This window comes from Pleurodeles waltl, chromosome 1_2 (genome assembly GCF_031143425.1).
Source record: "Pleurodeles waltl isolate 20211129_DDA chromosome 1_2, aPleWal1.hap1.20221129, whole genome shotgun sequence".
NCBI classification, from domain to species: Eukaryota; Metazoa; Chordata; class Amphibia; order Caudata; family Salamandridae; genus Pleurodeles; species Pleurodeles waltl.
Window position 1 is genome coordinate 1,001,821,363 of NC_090437.1, and position 17,312 is coordinate 1,001,838,674.

Consider the following 17,312-nt stretch of genomic DNA (forward strand, 5'->3'; position numbering starts at 1 on the left):
AACCTGCAGGTACCTGAAACGTACCATATTTCCTAACGTTGCAGCTGTTGCTAAGGAAAAGTTAGTGCTTCAATATTTTCATTAAGGTCCCATTCTAAAGTGAACGCAAATTGCAAAAGGAGTGTAAGAATGTCACTACCCTGCTTCTGAACGTATCCTTTGAGTCCTCTAGACAGCCTACCCATACCTTTAAATACTAAGGGGGTCATTCTGACTCCCGCCGGCCGCGGTAACCGCGGTGCCGGCGGGAGCCGCCAGAATACCGCTGCGCGGTCAGAAGACCGCCCCGGTTATTCTGTGTTTCCCACTGGGCTGGCGGGCGACCACCAGAAGGCCGCCCGCCAGCCCAGCGGGAAACCCCTTCCCACGAGGAAGCCGGCTCCGAATGGAGCCGTCGGAGTGGGAAGGGTGCGACGGGTGCAGTAGCACCCGTCGCGATTTTCAGTGTCTGCATGGCAGACACTGAAAATCTTTTAGGGGCCCTCTTACGGGGGCCCCACGCCACCCCTCACCGCCATCCTGTTCCTGGCGGTCACAACCGCCAGGAACAGGATGGCGGTGAGGGGGTCAGAATCCCCATGGCGGCGCAGCAAGCTGCGCCGCCATGGAGGATTCCTCAGGGCAGCAGAAAACCGGCGGGAGACCGCCGGTTTTCCGTTTCTGTACCGCCGCGGTCAGAATGCCCTTGGGAGCACCGCCAGCCTGTTGGCGGTGCTCCCGCGGTCGTTGACCCGTCAGAATGACCCCCTAAATCCCTAATGAGGTTCCAACCATCACTACCAAACCATTGGTGTAAATCCAAAGTACCGAGATGGATTTCCCTTCCAGTCTACCGCCATTCGTTAACATAAGAAAATTCCTCACTCTTTCCTCAGAGTCATCTTAAATTACAGCATTTCAAGAGGCAAGGGTCAATATGTTAACCGTATCTCACCATCTGTGCTTTGAAAATACTTATTTCTATTTATGAAACAATTTTTCACAAACATTCCTGCGAATCATGTTAAATTACAAACTTTCAAGAGGCAGAGAACAACAAATGAATACCATTTCACTATTCATACTATAAAAAAACACTGTTTCCATTCATAATCAGTTTTTCACACATGGATTTTTTTTACATAGTATGAATGGTGAGATGTTATGCATTTGTTGCTCTCCGCCTCTTGAAAGTTTGGAATTTAACATCATTCACACGGATGTTCAAGAAAAATTGTTTCAGAAATAGAAATAAGTATTTTCAAAGCACAGATGGTGAGATGCAATTCAGATATCGGTCCTTGCCTCTTCAAAGGCTGTAATTTGAGGTGAGTCGGAGGAAAGGTTAAGGAGTTTTGTTAGATGAACGAATGGCGGTAGACTGGAAGGGAAATCCGTCTAGGTATTTTGGATTTACAGTTTGGTTCATATGGGACCAACGGTTTTGTAGTGACGGTTTGACCCTATTGGGGGATTTGGTATTTAAAAAGAAGTTTGAGGCAGAGATGATTTTGAATGAATGGAGAGCGGCAACGCAACTAACAAAGGTATGGGTAGATTTCCTGGAGGACTCAATAGAAAAGTTCAGAAGCAGGGTAGAGATATTCTTACAATCCTTTTGCAATTTTGTTAACTTTAGAATGAGACCTGTTAGACTTTTCATCCTTGGTGTGGTCTCCCTTAACTTTTTGCCTCTGTTCCCCAGGATGTTGATGTGTGCTAGACTCTGATTTGACTGTTTTTGTTACTCTGGGCACTTTACCACTGCTAACCAGTGCTAAAGTGCAAGTGCTCCTGTTTAAAATGTGTACGTAATTGGTTCTCCATGATTGGCATATTTGATTTACTAGTAAGTCCCTAGTAAGGTGCACTAGAGGTGCCAGGGCCTGTAAATCAAATGCTACTAGTGGGCCTGCAGCACTGGCTGTGCCACCCACATAAGTAGCTCTGTAATCATGACTCAGACCTGCCACTGCAGTGTCTGTAAGTGTATTTGTACACTGTAAATTCGACTTGGCAAGTGTACCCACTTGCCAGGCCTAAACCGTCCCTTTTCTTACATGTAAGGCACCCCTAAGGTAGGCCCTAGGTAGCCCCAAGGGCAGGGTGCAGTGTATGGATAAGGTAGGACATATAGTAATGTGATTTATATGTCCTGACAGTGAAATACTGCCAACTTCGTCTTTCACTGTTGCAAGGCCTGTCTCTCTCATAGGATAATATGGGGGCTACCTTTAAATATGATTAAAGTGTAGATTCCCCTAGAGAGTAGATGGATATGTGGAGTTTGGGGTCCCTGAACTCACAATTTAAAAATACATCTTTTCGTAAAGTTGATTTTAAGATTGTGCGTTTGAAAATGCCACTTTTAGAAAGTGAGCATTTTCTTGCTTAAACCATTCTGTGACTCTGCTGTGTTTGTGGATTCCATGTCTGGGTCAGTTTGACAGTTGGGTTGTTTTTCACCTCACACTAGACAGTGACACAAAGGGAGCTGGGGTGTAACCTGCATTTCCTGATTAGCCATCTCTGCTAGGAGGGAGGGGTGGAGTGGTCACTCTCATCTGAAAGGACTGTGCCTGCCTCTGACAATGCAGACTCCAACCCCCTGGTGTGTGTCTGAGGCCTTGCCAGGACAAGGCAGGATTTCACAAGTAGGTGTGAGTCCCCTTTGAAGAAAGGTGACTTCAAAGACTAAAATGGGTATAAGAAGGGCACCCAAATCTACAGACTTTAGAAACACTTCTGGAACCAAGAGGAACCTCTGCCTGGAGAAGAGCTGATAGTTGAGGAAGAAGTGCTGCCCTGCCTGTGACTGTGCTTTGTGGAGCTTTCCTGCAGTGCTGCTTCTGCCAGAGTAAGAGGGCAAAGACTGGACTTTGTGTGCCTTCCATCTTGTGAAGAAATCTCCAAGGGCTTGAGTTAGAGCTTGCCTCCTGTTGTTTGAAGTCTCAGGGACAGCAAAGACTTCTCTCTGCCAGCACCTGGAGTCTCTGGAGAGACTCCTGCTCTGACAGGTGGTGCCCTATCCAGTCCCTGGGCCCTTGAAAGGAAAGCTGGTGGAAATCCAAGAAAATCGACTTCGGACGACTCCGGACCGACGCCGCTGCTGAATCCGGTAACGCCGCCTGCACCTGACGCGTGACCTTTGCTGGAACGCGACGCCCTTTGCAGGCCCGACGCCGCAGCAGCCCCGCTGAAGTCCGCGACTCCGTGGAAGTCGCCGCACCACTTCGTGACCGACGCCGCTCGAAGTGCACGGATTCAACTTTTCGCACAGACGCCGCGATTCCCGACTTCGCGCATCGGCTTGTTTTCACTCTTCACCAAAGGTACTGTACTTGGGGGTCTACACAACTCCGTGTCCGGCGCCGATGGTGTCGGCTTGTTGGGAACGACTCCGTCACGACGCCGTGTTAACATCTCATCGAAGCATTTTTGTTTCTAAGCACTATTTTTTTGTTTAATCTTTAAAAATTCATAACTTGACTTGTGTATGTCGGACTTTTGTCGTTTTGGTCTTGTTTTGTTTAGATAAATATTTCCTATTTTTCTAAACCGGTGTTGTGTCATTTTGTAGTGTTTTCATTAAGTTACTGTGTGTGTTGGTACAAATACTTTACACCTAGCGCTCTGAAGTTAAGCCTACTGCTCTGCCAAGCCACCAAGGGGGTAAGCACGGGTTAGCTGAGGGTGATTCTCTTTTACCCTGACTAGAGTGAGGGTCCTTGCTTGAACAGGGGGTAACCTGACTGTCAACCAAAGACCCCGTAATTCAAATATTGGAGCGATACCTTTCTTAACTTAGTAGTAGCGGCAATGCTGGAAGTCTGGTATGTTTCAAGTTACTGGCAGGTTTAAGGGACCAGGGTTAAAGTTTAAAAGTCATGTTTCTATTTATGTTTGTGTTTTACCTCTCTATCAGATTGTGCTGATGTTAGGCTAATAACACGTGGCCCTTTGATTTATTGGCAATGGTTTAGGCATGTGGAAAGATTGAAATTAATTGATAACATGTGTAAAGAAATGTGGGTCTTGGATTGCAGTGTGAAGACGTTTTACAGGGGAGTGCTTTACAGCTTCAAGGTTTACAAATAGGAGTCTAACAGGAGAGGCAGAGAACAAGAGACCTGTGTGGCAGTGGTGATAAAAAGGACAATCTTTTGAAAATGTGTGGAGTGGGAAATGGCCTCCCTTTGGTAACAGAAGGGAGTAAGTAGATTGCTTCATGTTCAATTAATAATATATTTTATTTAGGAGAAGGTGGTTTAACCTGTGATTCAGATGAATCTCTCCATAGCCGTAAGTCAGTGGGAAATAAGCACTGTATACAATAAAGGGTATTAGGTAAAGGAACTACATAACTGAGGACTCAGAAGATCCCTCGCTTGTGCGTTTTTTACCTCATAGAAAAAATGTGTCTATAAAAGGACATACAAAGTCTGATATAAGGAGTAGATTGCATGAAGCCTGAGATGTCTATTGGATAATTTGCATTTATTGCAAAGTGGAGGTGACAACTGATCAATTAGAGATGAGAAGAGGAAAATATTTAGGTGTGTGTTCAGCCTATGAAATTTTTATTTGTTTTGTGTATATTTATATATATATATATATATATATATATATATTATATATAATAATAATAATCATGCACCTATGAGTAAGGCTTACGTCTCAAGCCGAAACGCTTCAGGAAATGAAAGGAAAGAACAACGATTTTGCAGTTTGAATTTGGTGAATAAAACGCCTCAACTGCTGCAAACAACAGGCATACGGCGTCTTTCTTCGAAAGGAGAAGTTGGTTTGGATATTTAGCGAGGGTGCTCCGTCCTAAAAAAATTGAGACACAATGACACTGCTTTGAACACGAAGACGTTTAATTGCAGAGTATTTTTGGAAACATGAAAGGATTGTGTATGAATTGAAGGTGTTTGCGAGCAATGTAAATCAGACGGCTAAAGGCTACTCTACTGATTGGTACATAGCTTGCTATGGGCCGATGATATTATATCTCTGCAATGGCATAAAGAGATTTATATTTGCAGTACATTGTGTGACAAGAAGAAAAGAAAATGACACCATACAAGTAAAGTTCATGAAGTGCACTTTAAGTGCGTTTGTGATATGACTGCAATAAGATCTTGTGACTTTAAGACCACAGTATATATGGGTAATTAGTTCTACCACGTGGTCATTTGCAAATTGGAATAATCATGCACCTATGAGTAAGGCTTACGTCTCAAGCTGAAATGCATCAGGAAATCAAAGGAAAGAACAACGGTTTTGCAGTTTGAATTTGGTGAATAAAATGCCTCAACTGCTGCAAACAACAGGTGTACGGCGTCTTTCTTCGCAAGGAGAAGTTGGTTTGGATATTTAGCAAGGGTGCTCCGTCCCCACAGCGCCAAGGCTGCCCTGTTGTGATTAGGCTTCTGCAGAGAAACTATGTTGGAATATATATATATATATATCAACTGAGTGATCTCCAGTTAAGTAGGGTAGCTTGCAGAAAGCAATTTCTGTCTTAGCCCATGTCTTGATATACTGTTTGGTCTGTTTGTATAAACCAGGCCACCAATAGGGTTTCTTCAAATGTTAGTTGGTAGCTGGTAGAAGGGGTTGCATGAGCAGATGAAACCCCTTCATGTGCTGCTTTGATTAGATCTAGTCTGTAGTGTTGGTTGGGGGTCACACAATCACCCACCCCTGATATTGTTGCAAAAACAATGTTTTGGGCACTTACGTGGTGGGAATATTTTGCAGGATATGATTTTGGTAAGGGCATGCCATCAGCCGAAGCATTCACAGCAGCCATGGGAATGAGTGACAGAAGCCATTGCTACTGCAGATTTGGCACCTTTGTCAGCCAAAGTGTTTCCTACAACATGTATTGCAACACGTTGGTGACCCAATGTTTGTACTACATTAGCCTGTGGCAGCTTGTCTTAGAGGTATGCTATCTTCCCCCCACAGGAATCTGTGTTTTATGTTGTTCCTCCTGATGTTTATGAACCCATAAAGGCATCAGTACTGTAAATATTCCTTAAAGGACTGGATAGAGTAATACAAATCTCACACAATCAAGGTAGAAAGTTCAGGATCTGTGTTTTAAAGTTTTAAGCTATCTAAATTGGCTTGTACAGTCCCCTACCGTCTGTGTGTATGTTTGTGGAGCATGGAATTGACCATCACTCCATGACCATCACTCCACAAACAGCTGTGCAAGCAGCTGAGTATTTGGGTTTGGTACCTAGAGTTGGTTGAGTTGATCCATCTGTGTAAATAATGATTCTGTATTGATCAAGAGGTACAATGTTGGTAGAAATGGGGTCTTCCAAGTTCATTCTGGAGATATTTGTGGGTGTTTTGGATCAAAAAGATAATCAACATCAGTGGCAGACAAGGAGGTAGCACATTGTATCCAATGTGGATGTAATGCTTTTGTGTTCAGGACACTCGCTTTTGTGACATTCTTGAGGGCTGGTATCGGGGTAACAACAGTAATGCGTTTCCTTTGTGCTAGTGTTCTCTTCTTTATGGCAGCCATTTGGACAGCAGTCAGTATTTTTTCTTTTGATGCAAAACGTTGCATTAGAGTGCTGGTATGATTGTATGCTATGGGTGCAGTATCATCTTCATTGAATGTGACATATGTGAACCCAATGGCACCCAGAATGAAGAGGATTACCAAGTTTGTTTGTTGTCAGGTGTGTGTAAATATTTTGCTTCAAGCATGTCAATCTGTAATGCTCTAAGAATTTGTGTGTGTTGTGGTGTCCAAGGTTTGCTTGAGATGTCTGGACGAATTATATCAAACAATGGTTTAATGCGTTGTGCATATTTTGCAATGTAAGTTCTGGCAAAATTAAAGAAACTTACCAATGATTTCAGCTTTTTATTTTATTTCATGGCTTAATTGTGTCCATTTTTCTAAGAATTGAGAAGCCAGGCTCTCTCCCTTATTTGATAGTTCGTATCCTAAAAATAGGACACTTAAAAAAGCAATCTTTGTTTCTTGAAATTAAATTTTTAGCCCTCTGTGGTGAATCCTAAAACAACGCAATCCACCCTGGCTAGATGTGTGTTGAGGTCGTCATCTGTCAGATAGATGCCATCCACTTTAGACAACACCTCAGGATCAATATCATGCAATATCGATGTCACACGGGCTGAGAACAAGACTGGACTGTTCTTATACCATTGAGGCATACTGCATCTCCTTTTAGAACCCAATAGGGAGAATGCAGGCTTTCAAGGCTGGATTTTGGCAGAAAAAACATTGGAAATATCCAAGGTTGTTTCATATTTTTTGCACACTATGTTGATCATTAGTGCTGCTCTATGTGAATTTTGTATGGTTAATGTGCATGTGTTACTGTTTAAGTATCAGTAATCTAAGACAAATCTGTACGAATGGTTTGGCGTAGGTATGGAAACAAAGGCTTACTCATGAGAGAGATGCAATTACTCCCTGGTATTCAAGTTGTGAGAAAATAACTCTCAGCGGTGCTTTAGCCTTGTGTTTAATGGGATATTGAGGTTGTATCTGTGGAGTGGATCCTATCAGAATAACATGATATGGCAAATCCCTATCCCACTCCAAATGGTTGAGGTACATCGATGGAGCCTGTGCCAAAGACCAATTTGTAGCATAAGCTTATTTTACTGTGTCAGGAACAAGGACTGAGACAGAAGGCAAAATGACATCTCCTTGTGTGAACTGTAAGACAGCTGGGAGTTTTGCAGATGCCCCCACAGCTTTGCAGTGGGTGCTCCGTCTGTGGTAGACCCCCAGGGTCCGGACTTCCTTGGCGATGGCACGCCAAATATCCTTCTTCTGGTGGGCACTGACCTAGAGGAAAGGAAATTACTCACCCGTCCGGACCGTCATACTCATTGCCCACCAGTTCCCACCCATGCCCTGATGCACATACACTCACCATCCTCACATGCAGCCCTCAGCCCCCCTCCCACATGCATCTTCCATCCACACCACTCCAAACAGGCATTGCCCACGCATCATGCTCACAGTGTACTCACCTGTTTGTCTGGAGGACCGTAGAGTAACGTGTACTGGGGGAGGACCCCATCCACCAATTTGCCAACTCCTCCGCGAAGAAGGCAGGTGCCCTTTCCCAGACACTCGAGCCATTGTCGCTTCCAGACTCAGGTCACAGCAGCACTTGCTCTGTAGGTCCTCTCCTGTTGAAAGTCAGGTATCAAGTGAGTGAACTGATAGAAAATAGTGGTCATGTCCGCGGCGGTGCATACTGTTACTGCCGGCGTACATCGCCATTGGCTCCTGGAACCCATAGGGCCCAATGATAACCAATGCTGAATTGCACCGGGGTCTTCGACCGCTTACCGCGACGCTGCAAAACACCAGCACAGTTACCTCATTTCCCCTTGTCCCTCCTCACAAGTCAGGCAGCCACCATTTCAGGGCGGCACATGGCATGGCACCTAACTGTGTCACAGCACAATTTGGCAGATATACTGACAAACTACGCCACACACGGATTTACTCACGTTATGCAAACACACTTGTGCAACCTATGTGGTACATGACCCTCTGCTCACCGTTCCCCTCCATAGGCCACATCTGCTGGGGCAGATGATGAGATGGCGTCATCCTCTGGTGTACAGACCCCTGGTGGACCTGTCGACAATGGAACACAGACACATCATTATCACCTACAGGCTTGATCGCGCCACAATCCAAGACCTGTGTGCCCAATTGGAGCCAGACCTGATGTCAGCTTTCCGCCATCCCACAGGAATCCCCCCTCTAGTGCAGGTCCTATCAGTGCTCCATTTCCTGGCAAGTGGCTCCTTTCAAACTACAGTGGCCATGGCATCTGGGATGTCTTAGCCAATGTTTTCTAACGTGTTGACCAGGGTGTTGTCTGCCCGGCTGAAACACATGCGCAGCTACATCGTGTTTTCCCAGGTGGAGGATTTGCCCACAGTGAAAGCTGACTTTTATGCCCTGGAACATACCCCCAACATCATTGGTGCCATTGATGGTACACATGTGGCATTTGTCCCCCCTGCAGAAATGAACAAGTGTACAGAAATAGAAAAAGCTACCATTCGATGAATGTGCAGATGGTGTGTTTGGCGGACAAGTACATCTCCCATGTGAATGCCAAGTATCCTGGCTCTGTGCATGACGCCTACATTTTGAGGAATAGCAGTATCCCTTATGTGATGGGCCAACTCCAGAGCACCATGTGTGGCTAATAGGTGAGCCCAAGGTCTCCACACAGTATGAGTAGGTGTCTGGGTATGGGGTAGTCCCAAAGGGTTAGTGTGTGTCTAACAGTTATCTCTCGACATTTGCAGGTGACTCTGGTTACCCCAACCTCTCATGGCTACTGAACCCAGTGAGGAATGCCAGGACAAGGGCAGAGGAACGCTACAATGAGGCACATGGGTGAACTAGGCATATTATTGAGAGGACGTTCGGCCTCCTGAAGGCCAGATTCCGGTGCCTCCATCTAACAGGTGGCTCCCTATACTACTCACCGAAGAAGGTGTGCCAGATAATCGTGGCATGCTGCATGTTGCACAACCTAGCATTGCGACGCCAGGTGCCTTTTCTGTAGGAGGATGGATCTGGTGATGGTCTTGTGGCATCGGTGGAGCCTCTGGACAGTGAGGAAGAGGAGGCAGAGGAAGAAGATATTGACAACCGAACAAACATCATCATGCAGTACTTCCAGTGACACACAGGTAAGAGACTGTAACTGCTCCTCACATTTCTGAATACTGTAGGACATTGATTAAGTCAGCCTCTTAACCTCTGTCTATGGACACTGACAGTTCACTTTGGCTTTCAATTTTTCAGATCTGGGTACCTCATTCTGCCTTCTGCTATATGTACTGCTGCCCAACAACTGTCATACATTGGTATGAGCAAATGAACATTCATATTGCTATTTGTTGGTGATGTTGTAATAATACATTTGTGAAAGATCAGACTGACTCCAGATTGGTTTGTAATTAAAGATTGTTTATTTAGGGGCTAATGGTTATAGGGGTATATGGAAGGGGCTGGGGTGATGGTGGAGGAAGGTCCATAGTAGAGTCCAGTCTCTTGGTATCACAGGTGCATTGTCCAATGGGGCATAGGAAGGGGAGTAATGGCAGTTCAAGGTGGACAGGGTAACTGAGTGGGACAGAAGGGTGACAATCAGGAGGGTCCTATTTCCTGGCGGGGTCTTGGCAATGTTCTCTGTCTTCTACCTGGATCGCAGGGACCATTTGCGGGGTGGTTCTCCTTCTGCAGGGGTTGGGGTGCTGGTGGCCTGTTGGTCCTGTGGCGGGCCTCCTGTCCTCCCTGATCCCCATGTATTGTCCCTCCTGCAGCCGCTAGGTCTCCTGAAACTTGGTCAGTACCGTGCCCACGGTCTCCTGGGAATGGTAGTATGCTCCCATGATGTTTGATAGTGCCTTGTGGAGGGCCGGTTCTCTCAGCCTGTCCACCCCCTGTCGCACAGCAGTCCTCCCAGCTTCTCTGTTATCCTGTGCCTCTGTCCCCTGAACTGTGTGCCCACTTCCACTGACCCCAGATCCCTGATCGTCCTGGGTTATTGGGTTTGCCTGGGGTCCCTGTAGTGGTGGACACACTGCTGATTGACGTGTCCTGGGGACAGTGGCATGGGCCCGCTGGGAGTGTGCTGAGGTGGTGTTTCCTGAGGGGGGAGGTTCTGTGGTGGCTTGGGACTGTGGCAGGGGAACCGACTGTCCAGAGGCCCCTTATGGGCCAGGCTGTCCATCTTGATCCAGGCGTGCAGAGAGGCTGTCATCACTGTGGGCCTCTTCTGTGGGGGGACTGGATATGGCTGGCACCTCCTGTCCAGTGACATTGGGTAGGGGTCCTGTTGGGTTGTAAATGCATTGTTATTTTATCTGTGTGTGCCATCTTGTGCAATGGGTGTGTTTCCTTCTATTACTGTGCTTGCACTATCACCTTGGCCCTTGTGTGAGTGGTGATTGTGTGCCCTGGGTGAGTCTCTCTATTGGAAGTGCTTTGGTGATGGGTATCCATGCATGTCTGTGATGGGTGTCCATGCATTGTTGTTGCATGCAGGGCTTGGTTGTGGGAGGGGTGGGTCGTGATGGTGGGGAGTGTGGGAGATGGTGGGGTCATGGGAGAGAGGGTGAGAGTGAGGGTGGGGGTATGTGATGGCATGCAGGTAGGGTGGGGGGATATAGTAGTAAAGATTTGAATTACCAGAGTCCAGTCCTCCTGCTACTCCTGCGAGGCCCTCAGGATGCATGATCGCCAAGACTTGCTCCTCCCATGTTGTTAGTTGTGGAGGAGGAGGTGGGGGGTCCACCGCCAGTCCTCTGTACGGCTACCTGGTGTCTGGATACCACGGAACGCACCTTCCTCCGTAGGTCGTTCCACCTCTTCCTGATGATCCCTTGTTCTTGGATGCTGTCCCACTGCGTTGACCCTGTCGACAATTCTCCACCATAGCTACATCTTCTTTGCAATGGATGTCTGCTGCACCTGGGATCCGAATAGCTGTGGCTCTACCCAGATGATTTCCTCCACCATGACCCTGAGCTCCTCATCTGAAAACCTGGGGTGTCTTTGAGGTGCCATGATGTGGTGTGAGTGATGTGTGAGGTGATGGTTGATGTGATATGTTGGGGTGTGTGGTGTGATGTGCGTGGATGGTGTATGAGGGATGGTGTTGTGTGCCTCTGGATGCTGGTGTGGTCTTTGCTTTTCTCTCTCTCTGCTTCTTTCGAATTTGTTGGTGTAAAGGGTTCTGGGTAATGTGGGTGTGTGTTTTATAGTAGTGTGGTGTGTGTATGTCTGTCAGGTGTAGTTTTGTAAATGTGTGTGTATTTTGAGCGCGTCAGTGTGTACCGCCAATGGATTACTGCGGTTGAATGATCACCGCGTTGATTCGTGGGTCGTGATACTGTGGGTGTATTCCTGTTGGCGTAACGGTGTGGGTTTTGCTATCGCCAGTTTATCACTGACCTTTGGTGTGGCAGACTTGTGTGGGTTTCTGTATAGTGGTGGAATTCTAAGTGTGGGTCACAATACTCTTTGCGGATTTCCACCACGGGAACGGTATGTTGGCGGCCGTCGGCACAGCGGTCAGCGGGATTTACTGCCAGGGTTGTAATGAGGGCCTAAGTTTCACAATACATTATGCAATTTCACACACCCCTAGTATAGAATTTCTGAAATGTGTGCTGACCTTCAAAATTAAATTGTCTTTACCATCCAGAAGTGCCATTTCAAATGTATTCCTTGAAGTGTTGCAAATGAAATCCATAAATATACTACTTCCTGTTCTCTTGACTCTATTTTGAATTCCTCAGAACTAGATTTAAAACCATTGTTGGTGAATCTTTGTTAGTATGGGCAGCACATTATGAAATAACTTAATGGCTATTTCAGTAGAACACAACGAAAAATGGCAGCTTCTTCAAATGAAATCTCAACCTGTACCTTTTCTGCAAAGATTGGCTGTTTTATTCATAGAGTAATGGACAACAGTGCCAAGGCAATTCCTTGCTCATTAACATTTCCTACTTGAATGACCTCACTCACCACACACTTGACTTTCCATATTTGAGTCTCAAAACATATTGTGGAATAAAGCTGGAAATGAGAATCCACAAAAACATGAAACTCCAGTCTATACATATGAATCTGCTCCCAAAAACAACAGAGAATAGAGGAATTTGATGATTAGTTAAATTTATGATACTCTAATAGTATATTTTATAGAAAAGCAAAACAAGGTTTTTCCTTATTTCGATTTAAGAATGTATAGCAGTCTCTAGAGTAAAGTTTCCTTTTCTTACACCAAACTTGACAATACATCTTGTAACATTTGCAGGCCCAGCTAACTAATTTCTAAATCTCTAATGTGGTATGTTGCATTTGGATTGAGTTGATTGAAGTTGCAGTTACAAAGTATTAATGTTGGAATTTGTGATTCTTGTTGCAGATCATGGCCAAATGAACAACAGACAAATGAGATTTTACAGGCAGAAGGCACGTCATCCCATCTGGGATGCACTGAGCAGATGTTTCAGCCTTCAACACCATTTTACTCTGATAACCCAGACAATTTAGGCGAAGAACCTCCATTACTAGAAGGTAAGAAAATTCAACTACTACTGATGACATTCTGCCCATGAAGTTATTTTCCATAGTCAGTCAGACAAACATGATGTTTTTGTCAAACACAGTAGTTGCTACCTTTTATTTCCTCTGGCCAGCACAAAGTAACTGTTGAATGTGGTTTACTCCACATTTGACTACACTACTGTGATGTGATGTTTCCTGACTATTGATTGTCAATGTTTCATGGAGTTCAGAGTGCTGCAGTTATATTTATTTTTATTAACCAAAATGGACTCTGTATACTCTCTCCTGACAGCTATACACTAGTGTCTACTGCGAAAAAAGGTCATCTTTATAAACATATATTTAATATACTAATACATACATAAAGCACCACCTAAATACTTGATGGTTAATGTACTTCAATACATTGAAGTCTAGCCATGTTGATCTGTAGAGAGGCGAGTACGCACCACTGATTGTACAAAACAACATCGTTATGTAGCCAAGAGCTGCCTGACTTATTACTGACTTATTGCTCTATTAAAATGTAATATATTGCTTGTTGAATAACATGTTTGTGACAGTCCTGAGCAAATTGAAGCAATTTCACAATTAAATATATAAAGAAAATAGATGAATACCAATTTGTAAAAACATAATAAAGCTACTTTTTTGGTAAACGTCTAAGAGATTCTCACAAGAGAGTTGGAGTTTGCAGCATTCTAAAATTTGAAGTGTATTCCAGGTTTTAGAATACTTAAGATCATGCTTTAGGAGTCATGCTATTTGCCATACAAAAGAGCATTTTCTGCTTGGCATCAATGGATGACCTGTACACATTGTCTTTAGACTAAAAGGCATCTGCTGTAACAAGGATGTATTGGAGGCTTGTAGGCAGTTTTAATTATGTGTATAATTACTTAGTTGAACCATGGTCTATCCAGAGATTATTATACCAGATTAGGAAGGTTTCATCTCCTGAAGGATGAATACAGCCTGGAAACAATTCAAAGACAGAGAATACGGAGCTTGAAAGAATCCTACACAAACTGTGTGTGCAATGCTGTTTATGAGAGAAGAACAGTCTTTTTGTTCGATTGGAGAGGTGACCTTGGTAACTGCCTGCTGTGGACTGCCTGGATTCAGTCAGAGTATTCCTTTCCTGATATTCCATGCAGGATATCACACATCCCCTTCCGTCACTGACCATTACTAAGAAAATCAATAATACACTACAAAACACACAGAATATAATAATAGCCAGATATCATTTACATTCAAAAGGGATTATCTAAAGTTGGAATTCAGCAATAATAAATCGTATTGCCACCATCGTGGACAGTTGCACTTTTGGATGATATTCTTCTTCCCCGTAGACATTTTTCTGCTGTTTATCACGTTTGGTAAGAGATTAGGTTTAACTGCTTTGTCATCTACCACACCATGTAACCTATTCTTATATATGCCAGCAAGTACACTATTGGGCCCCTTTACAGCCTTGACCACTTCCATTACGTTCCCATGTAACAACACTTTTACCTACCAACTCTGACCACACAAATAGGTTCCAAAAACTTTAACAGACCGGATCAAAACATTCTGCCAATTTTGACTCTTACCCAATCTCCGATAATAAACCTAACCCTTTAATGCTTCTGTCACACTCGGTTCCTGCAACACACTTATTGCTGTACCTTCAACCAAAGAGACTACTCAGAGAAATTTGTCCAAGGAATTAGAGGGAATACTAGGAATGGGTCAACGATGTGACTAAAAGTATATTTTGTGACCTCATTTGTGTATTCAAAGGGCTAAGGGAGGTCGCCGACAAATGGCAAAGGCAGTAGGGGGGGCCTCACTCTCCATCCCAAGAAAGGTGAGAAGAGAATGATGCTGGGGGGTTCACCTCAGCCCACCTTACAAGCTCATGAGCCACACTAAACCATTTCTGTCGACGTGAAAGCTTTCTGTGGAATAAATCAGCCTCCCCTTTGTCAAAGCTCTCGGTGCTGATGCATAATCCTTGGATATTCTCCTTGTTTATACACCAACTTTATCATATTTCCCAAAATGTAGTTCTCTTCACTGGGGACTACATCGGTCTACTCAGTTTGTCTTTGTGACCGACAGAATCTCCTCCCCTACTTTCGGGGGGAAGGAAGTACCCTCTTCCTACATATTTCACGACAAACTAATGCAACTAATAGGAAGAGTAGATGCTTTGAGTTTTATGCATTTTTAGAGGAAAATCCCCTTCAACTAGAACACCAAAAATTGCCATGGTCAAGTTTACCTTAACTTCAAATATCACCACCACCACGAGCACCTTACCAACATCTTGTTAGTAGAGGTGGATCATGGGACACTGCTGAAACATATAGACGTCATCCCCTTTGCCCTCGCCATATACACTACACTTCTTCCCATCTCGGTCTCCCAAGGCTGCCAACTTCTTTGGGGTCCAGTACACAACGTGTACTGTATAGAGATGATTTCTCCTTAGAGGTACCGACTTTATTACCTTCCAAAGCATAGACATCAATACTTGGCATATAGTTATGATGTCCCACAATGGCAGGTTCCTTATCAAGACTGAAAAGAAAAGTAAACTTCTGGAGAATTGACAATTTTAAGATAGTTGATTTACCTAAAATGGAAAGTGGGAGCCCAGACCACAAATTTTGTAATTTCCTAGTGGCTGTTACTGCTTTGTTTTAATTTCTAGGGCTATTTTTTTTAAGTTAGTCATAACTTAAATGCCTATATATCATATCTACAATAACCATATACCTTCCGAAAATCTTTCATGGTGTTCAAAATCATTGGGAGTGAGCCTTCCATATCTCTTGTGTAAATCACCAAGTCATCCGCGTACAATGCAACTTTCTTTTCCAAACCATTATACTCATAGGGAATGATACATTGATTTTACCTGATTTACTGGGCAGGGACTCGATGGAAAGATAAAAAAGGTAGGGAGAAATTGGGCAGCTCTGGCAAATCCCTCTTCCAGTCTTAATTTGTTCAGACAGGTTGCCTTTTATCAGAGTGCTTGCTACAGTTTTTTTTATAGATGGACCTGATTGCTCTAGAAAAGACTAAGGGGGTCATTCTGAGCTTGGCGGGCGGCAGGAGCCGCCCGCCAAGCGGGAACCGTCAGAATACTGCTGCGCGGTCAAAAGACCGCCGCGGTTATTCTGACTTTCCCACTGGGCTGGCGGGCGACCGCCAGAAGGCCGCCTGCCAGCCCAGCGGGAAACCCCCTTCCATGAGGATGCCGGCTCCGAATGGAGCCGGCGGAGTGGAAGGGGTGCGATGGGTGCAGTTGCACCCGTCGCGATTTTCAGTGTCTGCTTGGCAGACACTGGAAATCTTGGTGGGGCCCTGTTAGGGGGCCCCTGCAGTGCCCATGCCATTGGCATGGGCACTGCAGGGGCCCCCAGGGGCCCCACGACACCCGTTACCGCCAGCCAGGTTCTGGCGGTCAAAACCGCCAGAACCAGGCTGGCGGTAAGGGGGTCGGAATCCCCATGGCGGCGCTGCTTGCAGCGCCGCCATGGAGGATTCCCTTGGGCAGCGGGAAACCAGCGGGAAACCGGCGGGACACCGCCGGTTCCCGTTTCTGACCGCGGCTGTACCGCTGCGGTCAGAATGCCCATGGGAGCACCGCCAGCCTGTTGGCGGTGCTCCCGCGGTCGTTGGCCCTGGCGGTCCATGACCGCCAGGGTCAGAATGACCCCCTAAGTGCTCATTTTGACTTTGGTGGTCTTTTGCCAAGACCGCCATCGAAGTGGGTGCCAAAAGACCACCGTATTACATCTCAGCAATGGATTTCCACCCATAAGCAGACACAAATCTGACAACGTTAGCCTGACTGACAGCGGGTGAGGAGCGGTTCCACCACTAGCACCGCCATGCTGCAAGGACTCCGCCTGCCATATTACGAGAAGTAATTTGGCATGGCAGTCCTTGCACTGTGGTGAGACATTGGAGGGGAAACCACCGACATCCACCCGCTCCCGGACGATCACCTCAAAGTGGGCTGCTGTACAGCCCAGACAAGAAGATGGACCGACAGAAAATAGGGTGTAGGGGTAGGTGCATGTGTGTGGTGTGTGCATGTATGTGTGCGAGCATGTGTGTGTCTGTGTATCGGAATGGGTATGGGTGCCTGTATGTTTCTGTATGCGTGTGTGGAGGTGGGTGTGTGCATGTATGCGGA

At 45.4% G+C, this 17,312-nt stretch overlaps 1 protein-coding gene across 2 annotated transcripts in view; it reads left to right on the plus strand.

The window, feature by feature from the left end:
* Positions 1-17,312, plus strand: part of YIPF7 (Yip1 domain family member 7) — a 262,496-nt gene that overhangs the window by 75,888 nt on the left and 169,296 nt on the right. For both annotated transcript variants that reach the window (XM_069201757.1, XM_069201755.1), the window contains one exon: positions 12,969-13,120. In XM_069201757.1, the coding sequence (XP_069057858.1) occupies positions 12,969-13,120 (152 nt within the window). The remainder of the gene's footprint in view (positions 1-12,968; positions 13,121-17,312) is intronic.